We start from the raw sequence: 26,557 nt of genomic DNA, 5'->3' as shown, positions 1-26,557 counted from the left end.
ATTAACGAAAAACAGGTGTCGAATTAAGAACGAACAGGACTAAATGGGTAGACCTATGATAGATAGTGCAGTGGCCCCACGTTGGGCGCACAAGTAAATAATGCTATGGCTCCACGTTGGGGCGTAAATAATACTGTGTGCAATGGATGCGGTCAACACCACCCACAAAATGCCTGTTCAGCTAGCTCAAGAAAAACAAAATTGAAATTTGAATTGATTTTTTTATTATCTCTCCTCGTACGCATCCGGCATTTGCCACAAAGAAAAATCCCAATATTGACTTAAATGAATAATTTGGGAGAAACGGTAGCCTCAGTCAACTTCTGAAAATTCCAAAGGATTGACTACATAGACTGTCTGACACAAATCTTGCCCACGAGAAATAAAAATCGGACATGAAAACTCTATCCGGGTCGGACATTGGGTTCGATTAAACACACAATTAATTGATTGACAATGACAAACATTGATTCCGAAACACATGAATAGAACATTAAACAAAATTTATGAAAGAAAGAGCAGATCCTGCAAAGCTTGTTTGGACAAATTACCCCGCACGCAGGCAGTCGACAAAAAAAAAAGAAAATCTGATACTTACAGTATTTTTTCTCTTTTAATATTCCTAATAATCTGGTCGTTCAACGGTTTGCGATAAACAAGGCGCACTTAACTCCACAAACAAGCGCCGACAGATTCTGAACTTTTGTCCAATTATAGAGTGATCCGCATAATGCTTTTTAGAGGTGCCCGTGAAGAAGGTCTTAAGTTGTCGTATACTACTCCGGTATTTACCCTACGAATTAGGAAAACTGCAGGAAAACCTAATTCGGAGTAGCCGGCAGAATACTCGGACCTGAACTAAGGAAATTCGCATCTCTGCCACAAATGAAAAATTCACCTCAATTCAGGGTCGAACACCCGACCTCCCGGCTGTGTAGCCCAACTTTCTACCACTGAGTCACTCATGATTGTTAAACAACAAGAGAACCTCAACTGAAGAATTTACGTTGCACGAAATCTGCTGCAACTTGACTAACTATTTCCGCATACGGACAACACGCGTTGAAACTTCTCACAAATTTGTAACGACTTTAATTAACTTTCTTCTGTACAACAAACAATCAATCAAATAGAGTGAAATGCTCGAATAAAAATAGTGTACAAAAACCTTTCCGACCGTCGCAAAACCAGCTCTCTAGCAGCCTTCGACTAGCAGTATTTAACGAAACACCACTTGCAAAATAAAATAAAACTCCTTCTGGTTTTTACAAATAAAGCGACAATCATAATTAGCCTTGATAACGCCAGATTCGACAGAACTAATATGCACATTGCTAAACACCTGCATAATCCGCTATATCTTCTAACAGCAATAAAACAACGCGTCCGGGTAGACTCCTTATCGCAAAACAACAAGACATAACGTGCACAAACTTAACCAGATGGTCCTACATTTTAACACGTAATTTTATTTTTTACAATTAAATACACACATCTAAATAACCAATACACAATTCTAAAAGGAAAAATATCACACAGAAATATAAATTCAAATGAAATAACCCAATTGTGTGCTTAACCGTAAATAACCCCCTGATTTACTACTCTTGATATATTGGAAAAATTCCAATCCCGTCATTATTTTAGGTGTTTAAACCGAAATAACGTCTACCAGGCGTTTTTTACACAGCAATATCAATGATTTTATGAGTGGCGTTATCAAACGTCAAATATTCAATTTTTCCAACCATAGCCGGACTAAAAGATGACCGTCAAGATTTTCCGTAAGAGTGATTTGTAAAAGAAAAGAGTTTTACATTCCTAAAATTGGAGAACAGGCCCATTTTTATGAAACTGGATTTAATAACTGCTAAATGATGTAACGGGAGCCCGCTACGGGTTTAATTTTCTTAAAATTTTATTTGAGTTGAATTACGGCCGCTAATGCCATGTCAATGGTAATCTCTAGTAGATTTAATGACGACAGCCAGATGAGTTTGGAAAGTTGTTGCGGTAAGAACAGACGCGAGCCGCCCTGTTTGCAGATGGGGTCTTTTCTGAACAGCACAGTTTACAGATAAGAATAGAGAATGCGATTGGAGAAACGCGGCGGAGAGTACCGATGTGGGTATTGGTGGAATTTCTGTTCCGTTTCGGTTTTCTGTTTGGCGCTCTTGAAAAAATGTAAAGGGTTAGGAAGGAGAAGAGTTCGTCTAAAGAAAAATTTCAGAACAGAAATCAAGCAACCTTGTGGAGCTGGGAAAGGGGTTATTAAGCAATTCAAGCTTTATAGCGGAGTCGATAGTCCGTGAACACGATAACGGCCAAACGCTTGGGACCGATTCGGTTTAAACTTTGCACAGTTGACCTATGTGCTCCATGTAACAAGCGTATTGAAAATGGGCTGAATCCAATGATCCGTAGGGTCACTGATACCCTGTCGCTTTTTTAGATCCATTTTACAGTCCGCTCGGCTGCGGCTGTTTCTACTATCTCGTTCCCTCATAATCTATTAATTTCTAGAACCCTTAATATCTTTTTATCAGTTTTAATTTTCTCTTATTGGCTTATTGTATAAAATATCTTGACGTATACTTAGTGTCAATAAAGAAAATCAGTGAATCCGCCTAGTCAATATTTCAAATTACAGACATTAGATCGAGTGATACAAATAATTAAAAAATAACCTCAAATTTGCGTCAGAAACTTTGAAATGAGACCAAAACCATACAGTTTCCTCTAATCAAATCAGAAGCTATGTAGGCTGCGAGTAGTCATATACCCACACATTCTAGCAATAAATCTGCAGGTGTGAGCGTATGAGAAATGATAGCCGCATACATAATCGAATAGAAATCTCACGCTTAAGAATAAAACATTAAAATAATTGAGAAGGTATTTTCCGCCAGGAAAAAGCTCCACCATATGGTAGACGAAGAAGAGTCAACTGTTTATACTGTGATACTGTGCAGACCCACAAAAAAAGCAGTAAACTTTCTGCACTAAATCGTCCAGGCGATACCATTGTACTCCCCATTACATAATTAATATTCAATCTGATTGAAATAGTTCCGCAATACATGCTAAATCTCACCTGTTGCTGCTAATGATACTTCCTGGCTTATCGTCACTAGCATTCTTCACCACGGCCAAGTTTTCCAAACGCATACCATGGGGTTGCAAGAAGACAGGTTGACCGTTACTCCAATTCGCGTAGACGTTTCCCTCTTCCTTGGTCTGCGAGGGTTTCGCATTTCGCGAAGAGCCCAATTTTGATTTACCGTCCCGTCTTTTCACTATCAGCTGCGCCACACTGCCATCCCTCGTCATTACGTTCAGGGTTTGCGTGTCGTCCGGGTTCAAGTTCTTCGCCACCCGTATCTCCGTCCGTGCGATGGTCGGCGCGGGTTTGTCATTTTCGAGGGCGTTCAATTCCAAAAATGCGACAAACACCGGCAGTATCTGAAACGCAAGAGGAAATATTACTCAATGAAATATTGTGGCGAATTTTTACGCTTCTTTGGAATGTGGGTCACTGTCAATGACATTCCGCTAACGTGACACAGTCTTTGAAGATTGTCGCTTTCGATTTTTAGCGGCACGTTGTTGTGTAAATTTCTCCTCGAGTAATTATTATTTTGCGCCGATTATAAGTATTACAACATTGCAGCCAACAATAAAACGGCACTTAACCTATTTTAATTGTTTTTGATAAGGTGTAAAAAAGTGAAATCATAATTTGCACCTTTTCTAATGGACTTTTTTTTTAATGTACAGAGTACAATGACTTCGACCCATCTAAAACACCCAATGCTGCTTTCTATTCCTATTTGAATTGGACTAATTTTAAGTAACAAGCCTTTAATATAAGTCTACAGAAAAGTGGCGAACAAATGTGTCAATGAGGAGAAAAAAGAAAAGTCAAACCATTTTGGGAAGTTTGTTTACACGGTCGATTAATCAATGGGAAACACTGTTATTCGTAGAGCATCTTTAAAAGTACTCAATGTGAAAAAGTGTTCTACAAATACTAACAAAGTGACTAGAAGATATTTTGAAAACTGATTACGTACGAAATTGATGCTGAAAGCACCTATTGAAGCCGATTTGTTGAAGGATGCGAGGTTTCGTCGGCCTATCAATACAGTAGTGTACCTAAAAGACGGCAGTTTTTAGCATCAGATCAAGTGCTGTAAATGGAAATTAATTGTTATAAGTTTCAAGCGTTCTGATTAGATGGAAAAAGTAATTTTGATTGATGGAAACGGTTAAGTCACTGGATAGCTGTGTATAAAAAAAGTAAAGTAGTGGAAGGGTGGTTATTCCGAGAGACCCGTGCGGTAATTGCGACTGAGCCGAGAGAGAATCCGCGTCGAACCGCGAGAGTATTAAAATGCGCGTTGAGCCTTGAGAACGATCACGTTGAGCGGTTCGAAAATCGATTGGCTGTAAGTTAGCGCGGGGTGGATTTATATTTTGTGAAAAATCCCATCGAACCGCGAGAGAATTCGCCTTTAGAACCGCCAGGGCATTAGCTAAATCAACTACCGTAAATTATCGTAGTGTGAATTGTATATTATATTAAAAAATGAATGGTGAAGTAGTCAGCGTAGTTATTTCGACTACCTGCAATTTATCGCAGAGTGTTTTTATATATTAGTGAGGCATTCTAAAATCGAGAGGGTGTAATATTTGCGTGCATCTTCAGAAGAAGAAGAATTGTGCGAATCAATCTACCACTCGTAAAACTGTGAATTAATGCGTTCTTAATTACCTTCATTTGAAAGGGTTAGGAACTATTACGGTAATTCGGAACAATAGTGGAAGTTTTAAACCACAAAGAATTAAAATCACGTAACCTTGTTGAATTACGAAATACCGGACACTATTGCGAGTATGGATAGCGGTGTACAACTAAACATATAAGGTATTATTTTAAAATAAAACTACATGAGTTAATCTGCAGTAGTCAACTATAAAATATGCGCACATATTCTTCTAATGACCTTGGCGCTTGCCTTCGGAATACCTACATTTTTTTGAGGGAGTGGATGAATCAGCATTTCGAGATCAGAAAATAACCGTTAGTTTATACTGTATAAATAAGGTAGCCATATTTTTATATGTAAATAATAAAAACCGATTTTTTTTAAAGTGATGGAAAGGTAATTTTTTTCCACTTAAATAGTAATTTAAAACTCTTATAAATTCGGTTATTCACTGTAAATGGTTTTAAAAAAATTAAAAGTAGATAAATCAGCATGTATATAATTTCTCATATGTGGACCCATCTGGAGTAAAATAAAGTTTTTCCATTTGAATTTAATATTAGATAATGATACTACAGAGAATAGTTAGCTATTTAGCGCATTTCCACAAAAATTAAAAAAAAATGCGCTATTGTGGCCACTTCGTCCGTCCGTCCGCCCGCTCGTTCATTGAGACGCTACTAGTTCTTTATCTTAAGAGCTATTGTTCTACTTTTCTCGCTATTTGGTTCGTTATGGTGTCGAGTCTTGTACCAAGGAAGGAATTTTTTCTGCATTTATTGCTAAAAAAGTTATTGTAAAAAAACCAAAAAATGTTCCATAATTTTACACTTTTGCCGTTTATTAACGATCCTAGAGATCGTTTATAATTTTGTATTGTTGTCTGTCGTCTGTCTGTTGGTCTGTCCGTCTGTTCCTTTGTCTGTCTGTCCCTCTATCTGTCCGTGTGACCGATACCTTTGTTTAGAAATGTCCGATCGCTTTGACAGCTCCGTTAGTTATAAATTCAATATGGCCATAGCTTTAGCCATATAATATACAATGCCAAAAGTTGAGTCGAATCGATTCAAAATTCACAGTGCCCCTTTCGCACCTCGACCATTTATAAACCGAATTGCAAACTTTTTTATTTATAAAAGTATTTGAATAAAGGAAAATCTAACGCCAGTTTCAAAAAATCTAACGCCAGTTTCAAAATTTAGATTTGCGCACGCGCAGTTCCGACTTTCTTATTTAGAAAAGCATTGAAATGAAATTCTGCTTATAAACTGAAATTGAAGTAGCACGTCAAAAATGGAGTGCCCATGTGCAACGCTATCTTTCATATTTGTGGCCGGATTTTTACGATTTTAACAGAAGTTGCATCTTACAAATGGGAAATGAATGCAAGTGGAAATGCGCTTTTTGTAAATCGTTTACGATTACTTTTTAACTTGTATTTTTTGGTCAGTGGAGCGTTAAGTTAGAAAGAATTGCCGAGAGAATTGCCCATTTATATGATTTCCGTACGTACTGCATTTTGATTTTTGAAGTATAATATAATTAACATTACGTCACAAAATTGCAATAGTACGTATTACAGGTGAGTAGAAACATTGCAACTGTACGAACCTGTAATGTGGAAATTACAACCGAATGACGTATTTACCATACTTTTTCAACGACCTCCGTCAATTTCGAAATGGAAATAAGGCAAAACCCAAAAGGACGTCTGTTCTTTTCTTTATGCTAAGTCTACGAGCAGTCAGCCTGTGAATTGAAAACGTAATTCGCCAGTAATGTGATAAAGTGTGCCGAAGAAGTTATGCAATCTTAATAAAACATTAAGGTTAAAAGATTATTACATCGTCCAGTGAAGAAGTACTTCAGATGATAGAATAACAATTTATTAAAATCTGGCAACGTTTTTACGGCACCCCTAAAGTATTTATGTCACTTGTATTGGTTAGAATATTAGAATATGTGCAGTTAAAAATTTGAAATACGTTTATGTCCCAAATTTACTAAGTCCAAATCCGTGCGGTCTCAGCTTTTGCCCCAGATCAAGGATATCAACAAGTAAGCTCACAATTGCAACGATCAAAGTTAATGAATATACGGGCGGTCTTGTAGCGAGAATCGCGATTAATTGACAATGTTATTTTATGCGTTCAATTCCGCAATTGTCTATATTAGATTATTTGTACGTAATGCTCCTCAAAGCTTTACTTTCGAGCTATCGCTTTTCTTCTTTCTCTTTTTCCCTTCGCCAAAACGCCCGCTAGAAGAACCGAAACGGAACCAGAAACGCGTATTCGTAACAAAACTCGGGAACCCCTTTCACCTGAGCCAACCAATCGAAATGTACCATCCCTGGTTGGGAACTAAGACAACCGAAACGTAAGTACGCAAAGGGTCGAATCGGGCGAACTGTTCACGCAACGATTTGGTATCACCACCCGCCTGACTGTCGAGGTCGACCCATTAAGCATCCACACATCCTGATTCAATTTTAAACCTACTCGAGATCACCATCCGCATCATGATGTCGTACATTTGAAAAATTGCGCGTCCATAATACAACCTGACATTTTTCAAAAAACTTGGCAAGAATGATAAATCTTATGGGAACTAATTTTAAGAATCCCAACCCCAAAAAATGCACCAGACCTAACATGGAAGAAATCACCCTTAAAACCCTTGCAGCTGCTAAAATGAAATTGAAATATCGTCCATACCCATATGTGCTTTTAATTAATTCAAAAAAAAACAAAATATTTAATTAAACCAAATGAGCTATTGCGAGCTCCCGTTTCACTTTTCATATTAATGACGATTACATGTAGGATCTGATCTCAAATTTTTGACATTTTCAAGAAAAAGTCAAGCTGTCCATTAATTTTTTTTCTTGTTCAATCGAGTCGCATGACCAGGGATTTTGCAGTTGTTAGTTATTGTATAAATATAAAGTAATCGCCTTTTTTTGTATTTGCATATTCATATTCAACTCCTTACCCAACCATTAGTCATAGCATACAAAATTTATCCACAGCCGTGAGTAATTTGACGCAAATCGCTAAATACATACCGAAAAGCGAAACTGCTATCGATTTTACCATTAACTTACCGAAATAAGTATTACACGAAGCGTATTGCCAGAGAATGTCTATTAAAAATACAACACAATTACAAAATCCGTTCCTAAAGATAATAGCGATGTCAGGTCACGTTTACTCGAAATAAAAAGGAGGTACCGAAATTTACAATGTTTTAAGATGGTACCCACCTTCTGAAATTTAGGTCAATGAAGCACACGAAATCAGTTACGAGTACCTACATGCGAGCATTTATCTATTGTAATCGTATATAAAAGAATTTTAATTGTCATCTTCTCTACAAGAGACCTATTACTTACGAACAACCGCCTGGCCTATTTCGGTTGCCCACAATTGCACTATTCGCCATTCACCGTCACCGTCCTTCTGCGCACCTACGAGTGCATATTTCTCACTATATTAATAAATAGTAATAAAAGGAGTAAAGGCTCACACGGAAAATTTCTTTAAACGTCTTATAATCAAATACACTGGTATAAACGTAGGGACTCAACATGATATCCATAACTAATAATCCCGATAAAGGGTTTCAAAAGTTTAAGTGACACAGAAGTTTCTTTGCATTAAGAAAAAATGACAAACCTGCACCAGGTGTGTGTTTTATTCCTCTCAACCAGGCACGTAACTAGGGGGTGGCCAGAATGTGGTCTTGCCCCCACTGGAAATTACGAATCTTCCTTCTTTGGACCGAAACAATATACGGCACAATTTTTTATACAGAAATTACATTATAAATAATCAGAATCGACCCATGAGTTTGGAGATTTTATGCCTCAAACTAACTTTAAATGAAAAACTGACTTTTTCTATCAATTCCAATTCTAATGGTTTCATAAAGGGTCAACAAATACATGCAATAAGAATGACTTTAAATTTGCCCAGAGATTGATATCTTTAAGAAACACGCATCCAATTTTCCTTTGTAATTTTCCACCAAATATAACTTACGAAGGTAAGCAACTTTTAATTTTACATAAATAGAGTAACGGTACCTCATATAAAACTGTCCATTCAGTTACAGTGGTGCATCATCATGCATTCACTAAGAGAAATAACGAAATGCATACGTAAAATTTAATACTACATAAAATACTTGAGGTTTACGCGCCTATTTCAAACGACCATCACTTTTAAAGAATCACTCGGTATATATTGCTGTGTGAAATGGCAATCGGTCACTAAGCTCCCCGCAAAACACGGTTAAACACACAATTCATTAAAAAAAAAAAGCATTCAGAGCTTGTTTTTAAATATACCACGCACGATGGCGTTCAACAAACAATTAAATAAAAAAAAACCTTAATTAATTACAGTTTTTTTAGCAATCCAATAAATTTGGTCGTAAAAATTTATTATTTATTCAGGCGCACTTAGAACTGACACAAAAACACTCAGCTTCAGGAAACTTCACTTCTTCTTGAAAACAATGAACTTGACGACAATGCCTACCTTGTTGAATTTAATGACAAAATTTAGTAGCTGTCCGGACGGTAGAACACTTTTAACTTTTAATGAAAAGAGATACGGGCGGACTGAAAGAGATAACGGAAAACACGTTTACCAAACCTTCCCACGAATTTTTACTACTTCACTTCTCGATGTAATAATCTTTTAATCTTAATCTTTTATTAAAATAGCATAACTTCTTCGACACACCTTATGTTATGTTTGTTATGTACTTTGGATGGGACACGGTCAACTCGCCAAGGGCGACTCGCCACCGGACCACTCGCCACCGACCGACTAGCCAATGGGACAACTCGCCAACGCGACAACTCGTCAACGGGACAACTCGCCAATGCGACAACTCGCCAACGAAATATTTTTCCCTGTTTAATGTGTCATACAAATGCATCCCACAAATGCAATAGTCAATTTCCCTACTTTTGTAAAAAAAGTTTATCGAACAAATTGTAGACACGACACATTAAACAGGGAAAAATATTTCGTTGGCGGGTTGTCACATTGGCGAGTTGTCGCGGTGGCGAGTTGTCCCGTTGGCGAGTTGTCGCGTTGGCGAGTTGTCCCGTTGGCGAGTCAGTCGGTGGCGAGTGGTCCGGTGGCGAGTTGACCCGTACCGACCTTGAATGATGTATGAACATTAACTGGTGTATACAATGTACATCTTGTTTATGCATTGAATGTGTATGGATGTGAGACGATTGATTATAGGAGAGACGTTTAATTGACGAGTTGATTATGCCCGTGCACCACAAGTGCCGTAATACAGTGTGTTCGAGATAAGAGGGTCATCTCAATCTGTCTTTTATTTGGCGAGATACGAAAAATGTGTCAAATATAATGTGACATTACGATCTATCCGATCGTATATTGCAGTTTCCGGCATCACTTCCGATTTAACCGGAAATCAGTGCAACTTTTTTTTATTGCTGGGGGGGGGGTCTTTCATGGTATTCTAATTAAAGGTCTCAACGAAAGGAATCGTTTTCTACCATCTACTGCCCTTCTCTCTGTCTCCTCTTATCAAAAGACGGGGTTGAAGGGGAGGGGGAGTGGAACTGGTTGTAAAGGTCTCAACGAAAGGAATTGATTCTACCAACCATAGTCCTCTTCCTCGACCCCTTATCGTGATCGAATATATTCCCTTATATCTCCGGAACGGATTGTCGGAAGAGGGTACTCACAAAGGGCAAGTGGGACGTCTGGAAGAAATATATGTATTGGTGATGTCAAAACTTTAACAGCGAATTTCTCGAATATGGCAAAATCTGCGGAATGGAGTGTCGAAGGATTTTGAATGTCTGCCAGGCTGTCTTTAAATGTTTATATGTAAAGAGCCTCCTTCCCTTATAACCCAACCATTTGCTAAGCTATTTCGATTTTAAAAATGCGCTTTTTCTGCACATGAGTTGTGCACAATTTATACTTGTTTGTTTTACTCTTGAAGATCCAACAGGACAACTTCATACGTTAATCTTGTTCCCCAACTATCCGAATGTGTTGTTTCATTAACTCTGTTACCAGATTGTGTAATTTTCCGGGTGAAAAGAGAGTGTTAATGTTCAATCTACCAACCTATGTAGCAGTGCTAGATCGAAGTTTGCCAGAAAACTCTGACTATTTCTATGATCGTGATTGCCCCGGTCTCCCAAAATCTGGTTGCCGTAACATCATCGATGTGGCTTTGGACTTGACTATAATATACACATTTAAAGTGTATTAATATCGTCGGTGTAAATAAAATGAATTTAAGGTTATTTGAAGTGACAACCTACTTATTAATTATGCGTATTCATTTGTCATATTTATATCAGTATGAGAGGTTCCACCCTGTATATACAACTTACGACGATACATACATTTTTGAGAGTTGACAACCATGCAATTTCTAGGTGGGAAAAAGTTGGGGATCTTGTCTTGAATGGCGGTGGAGAACGCGTCGCTCCATATATGTTTGTTGTTATTTTGTGTTTTTAATGCAGGTAGTAATTTTTGCATTTCTTTATATCGTATTTGTGTTTTATATGCCGCATTTTATATTTTTTGTGTTTCAATCTTTGATTTTGAAATTTACTTGATTTAACCGCAATGCAGAATGACATGTTAAATACCGTTATGCTATTGTTTGTAATTGTTTATGTTTTTGGTGTAATGTTTGCTTAATTTATGTTTATTGATGTCGATTACTTGGTCTTGTCCGTGAAGTAACATTCACATAAGTCTTAATCATTTTATTTTAATATATGGAAATTACCGATTCGTTTGATGTATGTACTGACTTGTTGTTTGTAACTAACATTTTCTCCGTGAATGAAGCAGTCACGGGGGTGGTAAAAACTGTAGTCAAAGTTGAGCTACGACACCTAATTTCGTGATTGTCTTCGACATTCAACTATAGGCTCGAAACCCCGAACGAGGGGCGACGCTACCTATCTTGCGGGGGCGAGATTACGCTTAATCAAAGCTTTTCAGTTTAGAATTTATATGCGAAAAATGAGTTACGATTCGTAATTTCCACATATCTCGTTTTCAGTTAAATTTGCCTACAGGCCATGTAATTTTCCACCTTGCTTTTAACAAAAGGACTTGATTGCACCAAAAATGAGTCACATCCTGTGTATTTCACCCTTTGTTAGAATCTTGTACCTGCTTACCTGTCCCATAATTCCCAAAATTTGTCTTTGTTAAATTGTTACCTCTTGCACACATGCTACTATTTGTGATGTTATAATTTTATGTTCACATCATTACAAACAATTAATTTTACAACACAATTTGATATTAATTTGTCGGCAGGTTTTTTTATTGGTAAGTTCTTTTTTTCCCAACCTATTTCTATTTTTATTCGGTGAACTACCATTTTCAAAATTTATTTTTGCAAATTAATTTATTTAGGACTTAAATTTCCGAGCTTTTACAATCAATAATAATTGCGATCATTATTAAACAAACTTTTCACAATTTGAGTGTTTTATTTTAAGTTCTTTCCCTACTGTGCTTCAGGTCAAAGCGTTGTCTACAACTTAAGTAAGGGGGCCCTGTCTTAGATGTTTGATCACGTGCCACTTTTCAAATTTAAGCGGGATCTTGTTTAGTTTTGAAGGAAATAGTCATTCGGGTGGCCATTTTTAAAAGTTGCCGGGTTGACTTTATTTCCATGTTCTTGTAGTGTGAATTAGCGTAGAACCTGGGGGTTAAGTACACTACAAGTATAAGCGAATATTATGGAGGCGATCGTAGCACAGTTGCAAGCTCGATTTACAACGGTAGATAACGCGAGTTCGAACCCAAGCGCGCGGTTATTGTTTTATATGGCAACAAAAAGAATGCAGCGAAAAGAAGTGTGAGAGAGAAAGAAGTACCTAGTCACTCCTGTCGGAACTCACTAAGTGCCACTTGTCTTATGCGGAGTAAGTTCCGCCATCCTTCTTTGTCCGCAGGAGATCCCACTGTATCTAGCGAGGTTACCTCTATCTGCCACTTGACGGCGTGCTTCGTATGGGTGACCGGTCCGGGTCCCCACTGTTCTAATTCTTACTAATACTATTGCAATCTCGGAAACGAAGAAAGGCCGCCGGGTTCTTTTTTTAAAGAAAATTCCTATTTTTCTTGTAGGTAGAGGGACAGACACCGGTCAGACGTTCCATCCATTGCAAGATTAATTATATCATCGGATTCTTGGTGGATACCTATTCATTTAAAAATCGGTCCATTTGTTGAGCCAAATGTATAAAATGTATTGGTTGAGTTTAATTCATGAGCCATAAAGCCCATCAGATTTAAATGTAATGATTTTACCATAAAAATTAACAAAGGAGACGTTTTTTCGATAGATCTAGAAAATAGCATACTTCCGGTTGACATGTCCTTCTGTCCATGAATACACCCAAAAACGACGGATCTTCTACGTTATGGTTGACCCGTTTATTAACCTTTGGCGCATCTAATACGTAACTGTCTTGATTCCATTAGCAAGTAATACTAAAACGATTAGGTACAATGCTTTTAGTCGAACATGATCCGATAATATTCACAGCTTGTCATTTGATGATAAGCAGAACAGAAATCACTGCTTGTATAGGTGCATGTTCGACATCCAGATGTAGGTCGAAAGATTCCCTTGCTGACTATCAAATTGAACATGTAAAATTTGATACCTGAGGCTTTTTTAAGATAATGGTGTAAATAAATATAGTAATAAATGTCAAAAGTGTAATGTAAATTGGTGATGAGTCGAAGATTGGTAGGTACGTACGGAGAACCATGAATGCCCAACATTTACAAACAAATACCTTGAAAATAAATTAATCAACAGGCCATTTTAGAAAATTACATGGTAAATGAAGACAATAAACGCAATGAGGGGTACGCCATCAGCCATCTAACTACCAAGTTAAGAAAGTAGTGATTAAGATTCTTCGAAGATTTTCCGTAATTCACATCTGACGCCGGTTTATGAACATTAAGGTTAGAGATAATTGCAATAAAGCCTGAAAGCAGTAGATGATAATTAAATAATTATAAGATGACACGTTTATACAATTTTTACGCCGGACAAAATAATGACATCATTTATAACACGAAAAGGCAGTTAACAATCGAAAGATAGGTGCATGTTTCCAATTATTCAACACTTAAAGAAAGTTGTGAGTCAATAACTTCCAACTTCTAATCGCATCACCTACTTTCACCGCACGCCGGTCTCTTGCACGTGCTTAATAATTTAAACGCATCTACAATGTTTTTATTAAAAAAATGTTCGAGTTTGAAATTTCTACACGCTATTAATGGTCATTCTTAATTAGTGTTTCGTACGAATCGCATACGCAAGTGATTTATCGAGCCTTCAATGACAAGGCGTACCTACATGTGTGTATTATATAAGCCGTTTCCTTTGGCAAAACTCTAATTTGCGTTATTAGATGCTGCCCAGAGAAACTCTTAATTATACCCTGGTAATTGGTAGGTATTTATTTAAATGATTAGGTACATTAGAAACGCATTTTTTGTATACAACTTTGCTGTATTGCTTGTTTCCTTATGACGATCATAATGGCAATGTCGTTTACAAGGCTGAAGTGTGAAACAACAAGACACTCTTGTTATACACCCTGACAGAAAAGTGCTAGTGTCGCGATCAGCAGCACATAAAAAACATTTCTTGAACTGATACATTTCAGTAGTTGTGTTGCGATTGTCTTGAGGAATAAATATATCTCCTCGTACACCAGACACAAAGTGGGATCCAGTTTATGGTCGATGCCATCTAAGAAAAAACAGGAAACAATCAGTTTTCTTAGCAAAATCACGATCGCGCGCATTTATTTTAAAACAAAGGCAAACCGAAATCGATACAAAAAAATCTATAGAAGATAACGTGTACAGCGCTAAATTAGCTACAAACAACTTCACGAAAGCATACGCATACGTCTATCTTCATCCGTTATTGAATAATAAACATTCAAGTATAAGTCAGTTTTTCCGCAATGCCTTTAAATGCATGGGCGCTGCGACGCATATGTTGCACCATGTAATTTTGCAGAAAACAACCGTTTGCGAATCATAAGAATTCACAGATAACTCTGTAGACGAAAACACGGAAATAAGCCCACTCATTTAAATGGTTATTATTCATCAAGGGTTGAAGACATAGTTACTCGTAAATTTTTTGTAGAGAATTTAGTCTTACAATTTATCTTTTATGTATTTATTTGTTATTTATTTATTTATTTATTTATTTATTTATTTATTTATTTATTTATTTATTTATTTATTTATTTATTTATTTATTTATTTATGTATTTATTTATTTATTTATTTATTTATTTATTTATTTATTTATTTATTTATTTATTTATTTATTTATTTATTTATTTATTTATTTATTTATTTATTTGTTCGCTTGTTCTTCAAGTAACATTTTCGCTTCGTCTGTCCCACTTGTTATGTGCGGAGCATGAGCGGCTGAAGTTAGAATTAAGCATGCGTATGCGCATTCGTCGAACAAAAATCGAACAAGATGTCGTCCTACAACCATCAATATTGAGCGTGTCTGTTAAACAGCAGCATACAATTTTCGTCGAACTTGTTTTTCGTCATCAGCGCCTTCGTAAAGAAGACCTATGTACTTCAAAACAACAACAAGTAAGTCCATATTCCTTTCGTATTCCAATTTCTAGTACATGTGCTGAATTGACTACCAAATCAAGAGTTAGAATCAATTTACTTTGTTTGAATTTTTAGAGCATAAACAAAACACGTTATTCATCGATATTCTTTCAACATCCCTCTACAAAAGCATAGCAAGCAATTACATTAATATGGTGCGCTATTTCTCCGCCATTCATCTTCTACAGTGGAAGGATTGAGTGCCGAAAAGCGCCCTACCATTTGTTTATGATGAAAGGAATAATATCATTTTTTTCATAGAGTGACATCTGTGAGAATGCACAGTTTAATTATGCATTCAGTGATAATTATTTAGGAGTAGACATAGGGATTTATGTATATTCTTTTTCCTTATGTCTACTTACAAAAGACAAAATAACTTCAAAAAGGCGCCTAATTTTATGCATCCCAAATAACTTTTTAAAACAAATCAATATCTGGCTGTCATAATTAGTTCGAATATTGTTGCTTTGGTTTAAGAGAAAATAAATCTCTTCCTCTCCTTAAACTGGTACCGCCACTATACCAATTGACAATATCAACTTTTTCTTCGCACACGAATGAAAATAAAAATACGGAAATCAACAATATTTATTTTAATTAATGTGACAGCCAGATCTTTATTTGTGTAAAGAAGTTATTTTGGTTGCATAAAATTATGTGCTCTTCAGAAGAAATTTTGTCATTTAAAAGTAGACATAGGGCAAATAATACACATAAATCCCTATGTCTACTTCTTAATAGATAGCACTATACAGGGTGGTGACTCGCGTAACGCATCATAGAGATCTAGTATTTACATTGGCAACTCTAAACAATGTTGTTTTTACTAAAATGGTCACTACACACTATAACGATATTCAGATGATACTGGCATATACAGGGTGGTGACTTGCGTCACGCATCATAGGGATTTCAACGTAAAATTCATAACATGCCATTATTGGCTCCCCAAATTATTTTAGAGAAAAAATGTATTAAGGTTTTTTGTAGGAAAAAATTTTTTACGTCAATAAACCGTATTAGTTTTCAATTTTTTGCATAAAAAAGACGGGAAATTGGAAAAATAAAACCCCCATCTTTTTCAATAATCTGTGATGCCATGGAATTTTATAATACAAAAACTACGCCAATATCCGTCATGCCATGGAATGTCTGCTATAAAACAAATCAAATTCTATTAAAAAGTATTATATTTAGAACAGCCAATTCAACATAAAGAAAGACCAAATTAGTAAAAACGGTTTCCTAATATAACAATTTACAATAAATGGTCGAATAAGTCACCATTAACTGCAAGACAGTAACCAAGTCGATCATAAAATCTATTTCGAACTGCTGCTAAATTGATAACTGGGTATCTTTTTGTTTTAGAAAATTCCATGGCATCGCAGATTGTTGGAAAAGATGCGGGTTTTATTTTTCCAATTTTCCGTCTTTATTATGCAAAAAATTGAAAACTAATACGGTTGATTGACGTAAAAATTTTTTTTTCTAAAAAAAACCTTAATACATTTTTGCACTAAAATAATTTGGGGGGCCAATAATCGCATGTTATGAATTTTACATTGAAATCCCTATGATGCGTTACGCAAGTCACCACCCTGTATATGCCAGTATCATCTGAATATCGTTATAGTGTGTAGTGACCATTTTAGTAAAAACAACATTGTTTAGAGTTGCCAATGTAAATACTAGCGTAGATATACGGAAACTTACATTATTCTGTAATATTTTCTCCGCTTAATTTTTTATCAATAAAGGTAACTTATAAAAATGTATTGTCCCATACTTATTGTTCTTACGCATACCAAAAACATGATGCAACTTAATTCAAGAATACAATACAATCTACCTTAAACGATTTGCAAAAAATATCACAAGACTATGAGTATCACTTATTTAAGGGATGATGTGTAAATGAAGTATCAAAGAAATAAATTAATATACCGGGTGTTTACGGTCTTCTCTGTATCCTTTTAAGTGGCGGCAGTACAGCTCAAAAGGAGTCGACAAACCCCAAAACGCCTTGGTAAAAATTTTTTAATAAGCGAGATATTTGTTTTTGTACAAATCTAGCAATCTACTTCTTAATCAGCATTGTCTACTTAAATTATTTTTTACTAAGGTGTTTTGGGGTTTGTCGTCTCCTTTTGAGCTGTACTGCCCCTCTTAAAAAGATACAGAGAAGACCGTAAACGCCCTGTATAACAATTGCCCTACTACCCCTGAATTAGACTTCTACTCCCTTTGACCTTTTGACCAAGGAATACGGTTTAAAGTTAAAAAATTCTTCTTCTTCTTCTTCATGGGCTTACTGAAATTCTAATTTCGTGCAAGTGAAGTCATCACATCTGAAGAAAATGGCCAGGCTTACAACAGCCAATTGTATAAATTTGTTGTTGCCCTTGCATCGTCACGGTACGCATCTATCGCCTTATATAGCAGTGATTAGATAATCGTTGTATCTAAAAAAAGGTTATTACGGTTTATATAAAGTGTTGAATTTAAAACTGTATATTCTTTAGTGAAGATAATTCGTATGATTATAACAGCATTTCCACTTTTTAGAGTATCTTTCAAAATTTTTCAATTAAGTTGTTATTCCATATGTGGCAGTTTGAATTCGGTTTCATTTCGATCCATCTCAAAAATTTGTTTATTAACTTTTAACTGTAGTTCTGTAGAAAGTTCTCCTTTTAAAGTAATACACGCATCGTTTTTACGAGACTACAATTACAGGTGGTTTTGCTGTATCATCTCGTCATAATGTAATTAAAAAAGATTAATTATAATTATAAAGAAGTTTCTTTATTGTTGGTTATTCGGTAATGTACCAGCTACCTAGACTAAATTCAGTTTCGTTTTAACCTGTACAGTTGCGCTCACTTTCTAATTGTTTATTTTGTACCACTCAAGAGCTTCATTCATTACTTTGAAATAATTAAATGCGTAGATTCATTATGGATTTACAGATAATTTTTTTCAACTACGACGTTGAAGCAAAATTAGACTGGATACGATCTTCCTTACATCAACAATGATTCAGGAGAAGTAGACAACGGAGCTGTAAATTGAAGACTTGGCGTCGAGAAAACTTCGTCGGTGAATGTTAAATGACGCAAATGTTCTCTGGGCGTAGTTTTTTAACGGTGAATTTGAGTATAAGAGTTACGGACAAGCTACAACGCAACGAGAGTTTTACGCAAGATTCCAAACTGGACAAATCTTCACTTCTACACTTTGATTTTTCTTACTACTTTTTTAGGCTATCATCACAAAAACGTTGATTTTGTGGTCGCTTTTGCGGCCATAAAGTTTCACTTTATTGTACGCTTCTGTCAAACTTTACTTATTTGAAACTGATGTGTGAGAACCAGTAATCTGTTTGATAGAAAGCGTCTATCTGGTCTGTCCCCATCAAGGATTGGTCCATCCACGTGGGTTTTTTTCATTTTCAGACTTGTAGGAATGTTTCACACTATTTTGCGTAATCACAATGTTCACATTTAAAATTATAGTTTGACGTTTCAATCTTTGCTGCTTGCAGAGACCTTTTTGAAGTGTAGAACCAAAACATGAGGAAGGTGTTATTGCTTACATTATTATACGAAAAATCACCAGCAATTAACCGAGAACACAAGTAGCTACCTATACCTACCATCATAGTAGGTAATCAGGTTTCTAACAATTGTACGTTAACTATAAGGTCTTGGAAGCCACAGTTACGAAGGGCCTATTGCATTTGACATTATTAAAATCTTGTGCAACCGAGGAAGTTGCGATTGTACTTTTACTCTCAAACGCCTGCTTTTATATCATATATGACTTAGGGTCGCAAGCGCAACGCTTGCAGCTTCCAAAATTTCATTTGGGGTATCTGAACTGTCGCTATCACCCATTTTGATACGCACAAAACACACGCAAAGATGCTAATTATAATTACATATGACAGGAATTGCTTTGTTTTTAATTGTCTAAGATAACTATGATTTTCAGAAAAAATATGTTTATGAGCAAATTTTTGAATTCTTTTTTGATGATCGCCTAAAAAATGTTGTGTGCACCTTGGCCAAAAGTGATTTGTTAGGCCTCATCTGAATTGCGGCCTCGGCTGCCGCCTCGGCCACAAACAGCAGCTTCGGCCAAAAAAGATCACTTTTACGGCCTTGGTACACAAATAACTATTTCTACTGCGGCCGCTATGATTATTTTACGATTGGGGTTGGTGTCACAGGCAGCAGAAAATTGTTCTGAATGTTTAACAAACGTAAGAAAACATACTGGCGCGCTGAATTAGTTCGTCCTTGATCGCGACTACGGCTTGCCTTTATGCGACAGAAATACGATTGCACAACGATCACGGTTTTTTTTCTTTCTAACTGCACCATTATCCCCTTTTTGTGGTGTAAGTTCCAAAACAAATACATTTAAGTTGTGACTGTTTTTTAACAATAAAACTCGTACTTTGTCATTTCCCCATTTGGATTTATGAAAAAATAACAACTCTCACACTGGAAACGACCGCGCCACTTTATCGGATAAACCGAACTTCTCGAACGCATTGAGTAACGATTTCATTCGCGGCTTGACACGTGCGAGTAAAAAACAAACTTGAACGTGAATCACGCAGTGAATACTACGGTTGCCAATAAACGAATGCCTTCAAATTATCGTTCCAGGTTAATCCTCCTTATAATATAATTAACCCATTCTCTATATGAGGTCTACTAACCATACAAATACAACGCGCCATAGAATTCAAATGACGCAGAAAATACGTTCGTCAATTCCACGAAGTGTTTACAGATTTATTCTTGTAGTTCCACAAATCGTGCTATTTACTGAGAAATGTGTTCCTCTACATTTTTTACAAGGCAGAACCAAATTTGGAGCTACCGTTAACCCTCAGGATTAAAATACACACTTTATTATTTGCTGTATAAAATGCTATTCCATACAACTGCCAAAAAGGCACAATATGGCTGAAACGGGAGACGGAAGAAAACCGATCGGTTTAATAACACAAGGGCAACTAAAATAAAACGGTTTAATCGTGTTGAACCTGTGTAGTCGGTCTATTTTAAAACATATACCACCCCCAAGATTTCGGTACTGATCAAAAATCATACATTATACAAAAAGCAGGTCAATTCCACTTATAATGAGGATATCTTTAAGGGAACTAGAAACATTCTCGAAAATTGGACTAGGGAAAAGAAGAATAAACTTCAAATTTATACAAGGAAACAAGAATTGATTACGTGTGTCCATAAGGATCCCCACCACCAAGAAAAACGAAAACGCAGTTGATGGCAACTGTTTTCTGGGATTGTGTGGGAATTTGATTGAGTAGGTATATGAGAGAGGATATTACAGATGTTACGATGTTTATTTAAAAAACTACTCAAAACGTTCTGCTCGAGAAAAGAGGACAGAATTTTGACATACAACATTGCAGGGCGCACCAGAATCAAAAGCTTCGAACAAGTTATCGATGAATCTGACTCCCAAAAATTAAGACTTCTTCTCCGAAAAACACTTACGAGAGCAATGATTGCTTCTTAGGATGACCTAAAGGTTGCTGTTGTGTGACTATTTTGAAGATCTACCAACAGCAATGTTTTTAATGTATCTGTTTACTTCAGAAACAATGTAATAAATGTGTAGATTTTGAAGGTACTGTAACATGTGCTCGTTTTGCCGTTTCAAAAATTTGGTTTGAATTTGTATTTTGTTAAACAGGGAAATTTACACATATACCGCTTCATAGCAAACATGAACAAAAGTATGTCTGGCGATAACAAGCGCCGATCTCTTCGAATTTAACTTTCGTTCCGTTCAGTTTGACGCCGTGCACGTGACAAAAATGGAGGTTTACTATTCGTTTAAAAAATGTACGCTAGTCGAGGTCTTTGCGTTCAGAAAATAGCTCCCGTTTCAGAACTACTATTGGGCGACGTTTAAATAGCGAGAGAAGTGTAGAGCACGTACATATATTGGTGTGTAAAAAAAATGATTCTCGTTCGACATTTTTTTCCCTGCGTTGTAAGAAATATCCTCGTGTATGTGTGAAGATTCATGGTGCGATTTCAAGGATCAGAATTTGCATTTATTGTGTGAAATCTATCTGAATAGTAGTAATTGGCAGTTTCACTTCGGGTAAAAACATATTAAGCAGAGAGAACTGCTAAATTTCAAAGACCTGGTGGAGAAATATTTTAAAAAAATCGGTTTGGTGACAAATTTCCCGTTATCTGCGATTTTAAATGTGTGCGAATAAACGAATTACAATAAATTTCGGAACAAGGAAAACACTTTTTAGCAGCCTTGTTCGTCGTAAGGTTTTTTTATTTACAGGTGGTAAAATATACGCGAAGGAACACTTTCAAATCGGATAACCGCACGCACTCATTGTCATAAACAAACAAGTTTTTTTCGGATCGCCAAATGTAACGGCTAGTTCAAAGCAAGTTCTTTAAGGTTGAGTAACGTCTTTGGACAGCGCCTTGTGCCATAAATAAAATTGTGTATACAACGGCATACGGCATGGAATTTAAAGACAATTAATCGGTGCATTTACCCGCAACAAAACCTAGTTAACAGATTAGGCCAAATTAATATCAGCACAGCGGTGCATTGACATTTTATTCCTTTGGATAATCACGATCTCAAGTTGGGTTGGTTGGATTCGCAAGTCATACAAACTCTTCTTCCGCCAAACTTTTGCATTCGTCACCAAGATAAAGAGGTTGGTGCAATCAACTGTACAATCGAAACGATCTCGTTTCATATTTCTGAAGAAAGCGACCTTAACCAAGGAGAGATAAGGGCTACAATGTTTATTTGTAGGTGCTATGGATCGACACAGGAAGTCTTTACAATCTCACATGGCACAGTTCCTACTTCCATGCGATTTAATGTTGTTACCTTCATTAAATGTACAGGGTGTGTCAACGATTGCGCGGAGTAACTTAATGCGTTGCAGATAAGATTTTTCGATAGAGTGCTTTTGTATTATGATATGGTTGAATATTCTCCACATTTTAAAAATATTTGGAATTATACAGGGTGCGCCCACAAAGTAGGGCCCCTGTATGGTACATTTTTTTAAATAGAACCCCCTGTATTTGAATGCATTTTTGAATTCTACGTGTAATTGTGCGTCTTTTTTATTATATGGTTAATATCCGAAAAGCTAGTAGTTTAGATAATTCGATTTTTAAGAAAAATTGGGCATTTGCAAGCGTCAGTATATATTGTCAAAATTATTACTTAAACTTTGATTCCAGGTTTTATATCTTTTATCCTGGGTTAAGTAAAAGTCAAATACATCTACTACTATGAAACATTAAAAATATAGCTTACAGGGTGTTTTTTTGGTAGGTCCAAAGTTGCAAAACTTCATATTAAAAAATCTCACTTTTTTAAATGGAACACCCTGCATATTTTTCTGTCATCATTTAGCTCCTCCCAAAAACCTTCAACTTTTGATAAACAATTTATTTTAATTAATTAATTTAAAACTGGAGATGAAGATTAGAATATAAAAATCCAGAAAACCAAGATATTTCGAAAAATATCAGAAATAGGTATAGGACATTATTATCAAAAGTTGAAGGTTTTTGGAGGAGCTAAAAGATGACAGAAAAATATACAGGGTGTTCCATGTTAAAAAAGTGAGATTTTTAATATGAAGTTTTGTAACTTTGGATCTAGAAAAAACACCCTGTAAGCTATTTTTTTAATGTTTTATAGTAGATGTATATATTTGACTTGTACTTCGCCTAGGATGAAAGATATAAAACCTGGAATCAAAATTTAAGTAATAATTTTTACAATATACTGACGCTTGCAAATGCCCAATTTTTCTTAAAAATTGAATTATCTTTAAAACTACTAGCTTTTCGAATATTAATCATATAATAAAAAAAGACGTACAATTAGACGTAGAATACAAGAATGAATTCAAATAGAGGGGGTTCTATTTAAAAAAATGTACCATTTAGCGCCCTACTTTGTGGGCGCACCCTGTATAATTCCAAACATTTTTAAAAAGTGGAGAATATCAACCATATCATAATACAAAAGCACTATATCGAAAAATCTTATCTTCAACGCATTAAGTTACTCCGTGCAATCGTTGACCCACCCTGTACCTAAGACACCAACCCTTAATTTTCGCATGTTTTGCTCGATTTCTTCAATCACACAATTAATCGACGGCCATCCGCTGTAATGTTGGTAAAAATGCGGCCTTAAGTGCCTAGAACGCTATCCATAATTAATAATTTCCGTGTCACTAAATTTCGTCAGTGTACTGCACAAATTCCATTTCACTTACAAAAAAAATGTAATACAAAAAGCCGGCCGGTGCCGTACTCCGCTAATTTACATGTAGATAACATGCCTGAACTAGTTAACGCAATTGTTAATTTGCATATAAAAATAATCAACTCCAATTTTTACTATCCATTTCTCAAGTTTGTTGCGAAGATGTGCGCTGAAGAATGAAACTTTCTATCATTTGGGACGAGCTGAAGCAGAATTTGGTCAACTGAAAGTGAATGTAAACGCCTATGCCTAAGAATTCTCTAAATTAACCAAAACTGAAGTATTAACGGTACGGCTACTTATCGTTAAAAGTCTAATTATATACCTACGGGCTACGTAGGTATGTGATATAAATAAATAGGTTAACGAGTGTAATGAATCGAACGTAATTGGAAATAAATCATTTATTTACAGGTATGCTTTAGTAAATAATAAAATAAAAATAAAAAAATAAATAAAACTGACCTTGAAAAAGATCATGTTAGTAATTGATCACCAAGATGTACCAAGACACTATTACAAACAATTAAGCTGCACTTGTTCGCTGCACGATTGTAACTGGAGAAGATATTACCCGTCAATGGGAGGCAGCCACTTTCCACCTGTCGACCCACATTTTACATCCGTACATTGCCATCCACATGGTTTCTTACTTCCTCCGCTTCTTGATAACGTGAAGTGTATGGTCAGTTCTAATTATCAGGAGTAGGGTGGGGCGGTTTCAATTAGAGTCGTAAATTTGCTTTTTCACGAAATAGAATGAAAGTAATTTTTTGCTTTCCGCACTCCTATCACACATGCAACGAAATGGAGAAATTAGTTGTAATTGACCTAATATGTTACAGAAGTATATTATTTTTAGTTTTGCACGATAAACTTTGCATTAAAATTTTTTATCCATGACAGTCACGTTTGTGCCATTTCCAATTTGCATTGTGGTCCGAAGAATCGAAGATATAAGGCAACAATAATGTATTCGAGAGGTGCTAAGGTTAAACATAATAGTTTTCGATCAATGTTAGCGTGACTTCAATTTTTCTATTGTGGGTGTGTTATTAAAATACTTTTCGTCATTCTGCATCCTACATAAATAACATTTTCTGCATGACATCTCCTTGATCGCCTAAAGATTATCATTAGTGTAATCCTTCACATACATTCAAATTATATTTAACGGGTATTACCTACCTACCTCGGTATAATACAACTCGTACTTAGTACAAAAGATATATACTTTCACTTGAACTTGAGCGATCATGCGAAACGGTAAACTCTGAGAAGAATTCACTGATTGAGGGAAAACGTGCACTTTTCCGCGCAAAAATAATAAATACCTACCCATTAACACGTTAATGAGCCCAACTAGTGCAATCAGGCGAAGAAAGGATGAAATTACCGGAATTTTTAAACAGTGCCCTACATGTAAATTAACCACCACAATTGCACCAGGATCTTTCTAACGTCAGCAAAAATAGAACACCTAATTTAAATAACCAATTTCAATGTTTCACCAGACCTGGATACTGTCTTTCGAGAAATCGAAGTCGAAACTTTTTCGTATCGTTTCCGTATTTGATTTTACTTTATTATTATTTTTATTTCACCTCCACCGTAGTAGTGAATTTATATGTTTTAGTTATTGACAATATTAATTTTAATGCATAATCTTAGGTTTTGAGATGTCAGCTTTCAAAATTTCAAACGGCAAGTACCGTTGGCGTATATGGAGACACCGCTGGAAATAGGTACGTTGAAACTGCTTTTTATATTAAGAAAGTAGTGTGTCTTGATTTAGCTTTGTTGATTTTTCATTTTGTTCGGTTCATACAGGTTCATGGTCAAATTTAACGTCATTTGGCTTTCTGCATCCAGTGAGTGTAGGTCAATTTGTTCTAACTTTTTGTGAAAGATTTGTAATATTTGCCAGTTCAAAAAATTAATGTACTCTAAATTTAGATTGTTTAGCGAATGTAATTATTTGTTTGCGAATCTGCCTTTTTTAGTGTAATTAACTTTTTCGCTAGTGCAGAGGTACTCACTGAAGTGACCTCGAAATACAACTTTAGTCTAAGGTTACCGTATCCAGGACCTTCAGATACCTTCTGGACTGGAGAAGTACGGCTAATTTACAATGTATTTCATGTAATTTTTAACACTTCTGAATGTTATTTTTCCACAAATGGGGAAGAATCTATTTGAGCTGGCATTCTTTGGTTCATCAAATGTTGTATTCAATTAACTTCAGATTTAAATTATTCAAGTTCATGGGTTACTTCATCGGAAGGCTAATTTGTGGATATTGTAGAAGTAGTGTAAAATGTGTGCTTAACGTTTTCCACAGTTACCTCTCTTGCTCCAGATTTCTCCCCTATATTTATCCTCTGCACTGTGATTCAGAATGTTCTTCAGTGCGGTGTTAGTTAAATCCCATGGCGAGAACCAGTACGACGAGATACTTAAAAGAAATAGGAAAACTAATCTGGAGAAAGTGGGCCGAGGATACAAGGTATCGGCAAAACGGAACAAGGAACATACTATTGAGAGCACAAGTTAAGGCCAAGATAGTTAGGTCGATGCCAGAAAGAGTGATTACTGCTCCAGAAGATACTCAAACACTTGAAGTAGGAGGGTTAGATTCAGTGACCGAAAAAAATGAAGTACTAAAGGCGGTGTGTAGGGTAGCACCAGAGGGTAGAGTGAGAATAAAAAACATGATTGAAATACATACGC

The 26,557-nt window shown here is 35.9% G+C and overlaps 1 protein-coding gene across 1 annotated transcript in view; it reads right to left on the bottom strand.

The window, feature by feature from the left end:
• The window catches only part of LOC116168821, a 41,506-nt gene extending 16,889 nt beyond the window's left edge, over nucleotides 1–24,617 (bottom strand). The window contains exons 1-2 of the mRNA XM_031484810.1: nucleotides 24,293–24,617; nucleotides 3,095–3,462 (exon numbers count right to left, since the gene is read on the bottom strand). Of these exons, the coding sequence (XP_031340670.1) occupies nucleotides 3,095–3,462; nucleotides 24,293–24,307 (383 nt within the window). The 5' untranslated portion in view covers nucleotides 24,308–24,617. The remainder of the gene's footprint in view (nucleotides 1–3,094; nucleotides 3,463–24,292) is intronic.
• Nucleotides 24,618–26,557: the final 1,940 nt, after the last annotated feature.

Source organism: Photinus pyralis, unplaced genomic scaffold, assembly GCF_008802855.1.
Source record: "Photinus pyralis isolate 1611_PpyrPB1 unplaced genomic scaffold, Ppyr1.3 Ppyr1.4_LG4, whole genome shotgun sequence".
NCBI lineage: Eukaryota > Metazoa > Arthropoda > Insecta > Coleoptera > Lampyridae > Photinus > Photinus pyralis.
Note: the sequence above shows the minus strand (reverse complement) of the source record. Positions and strands in the feature narration are given on the sequence as shown.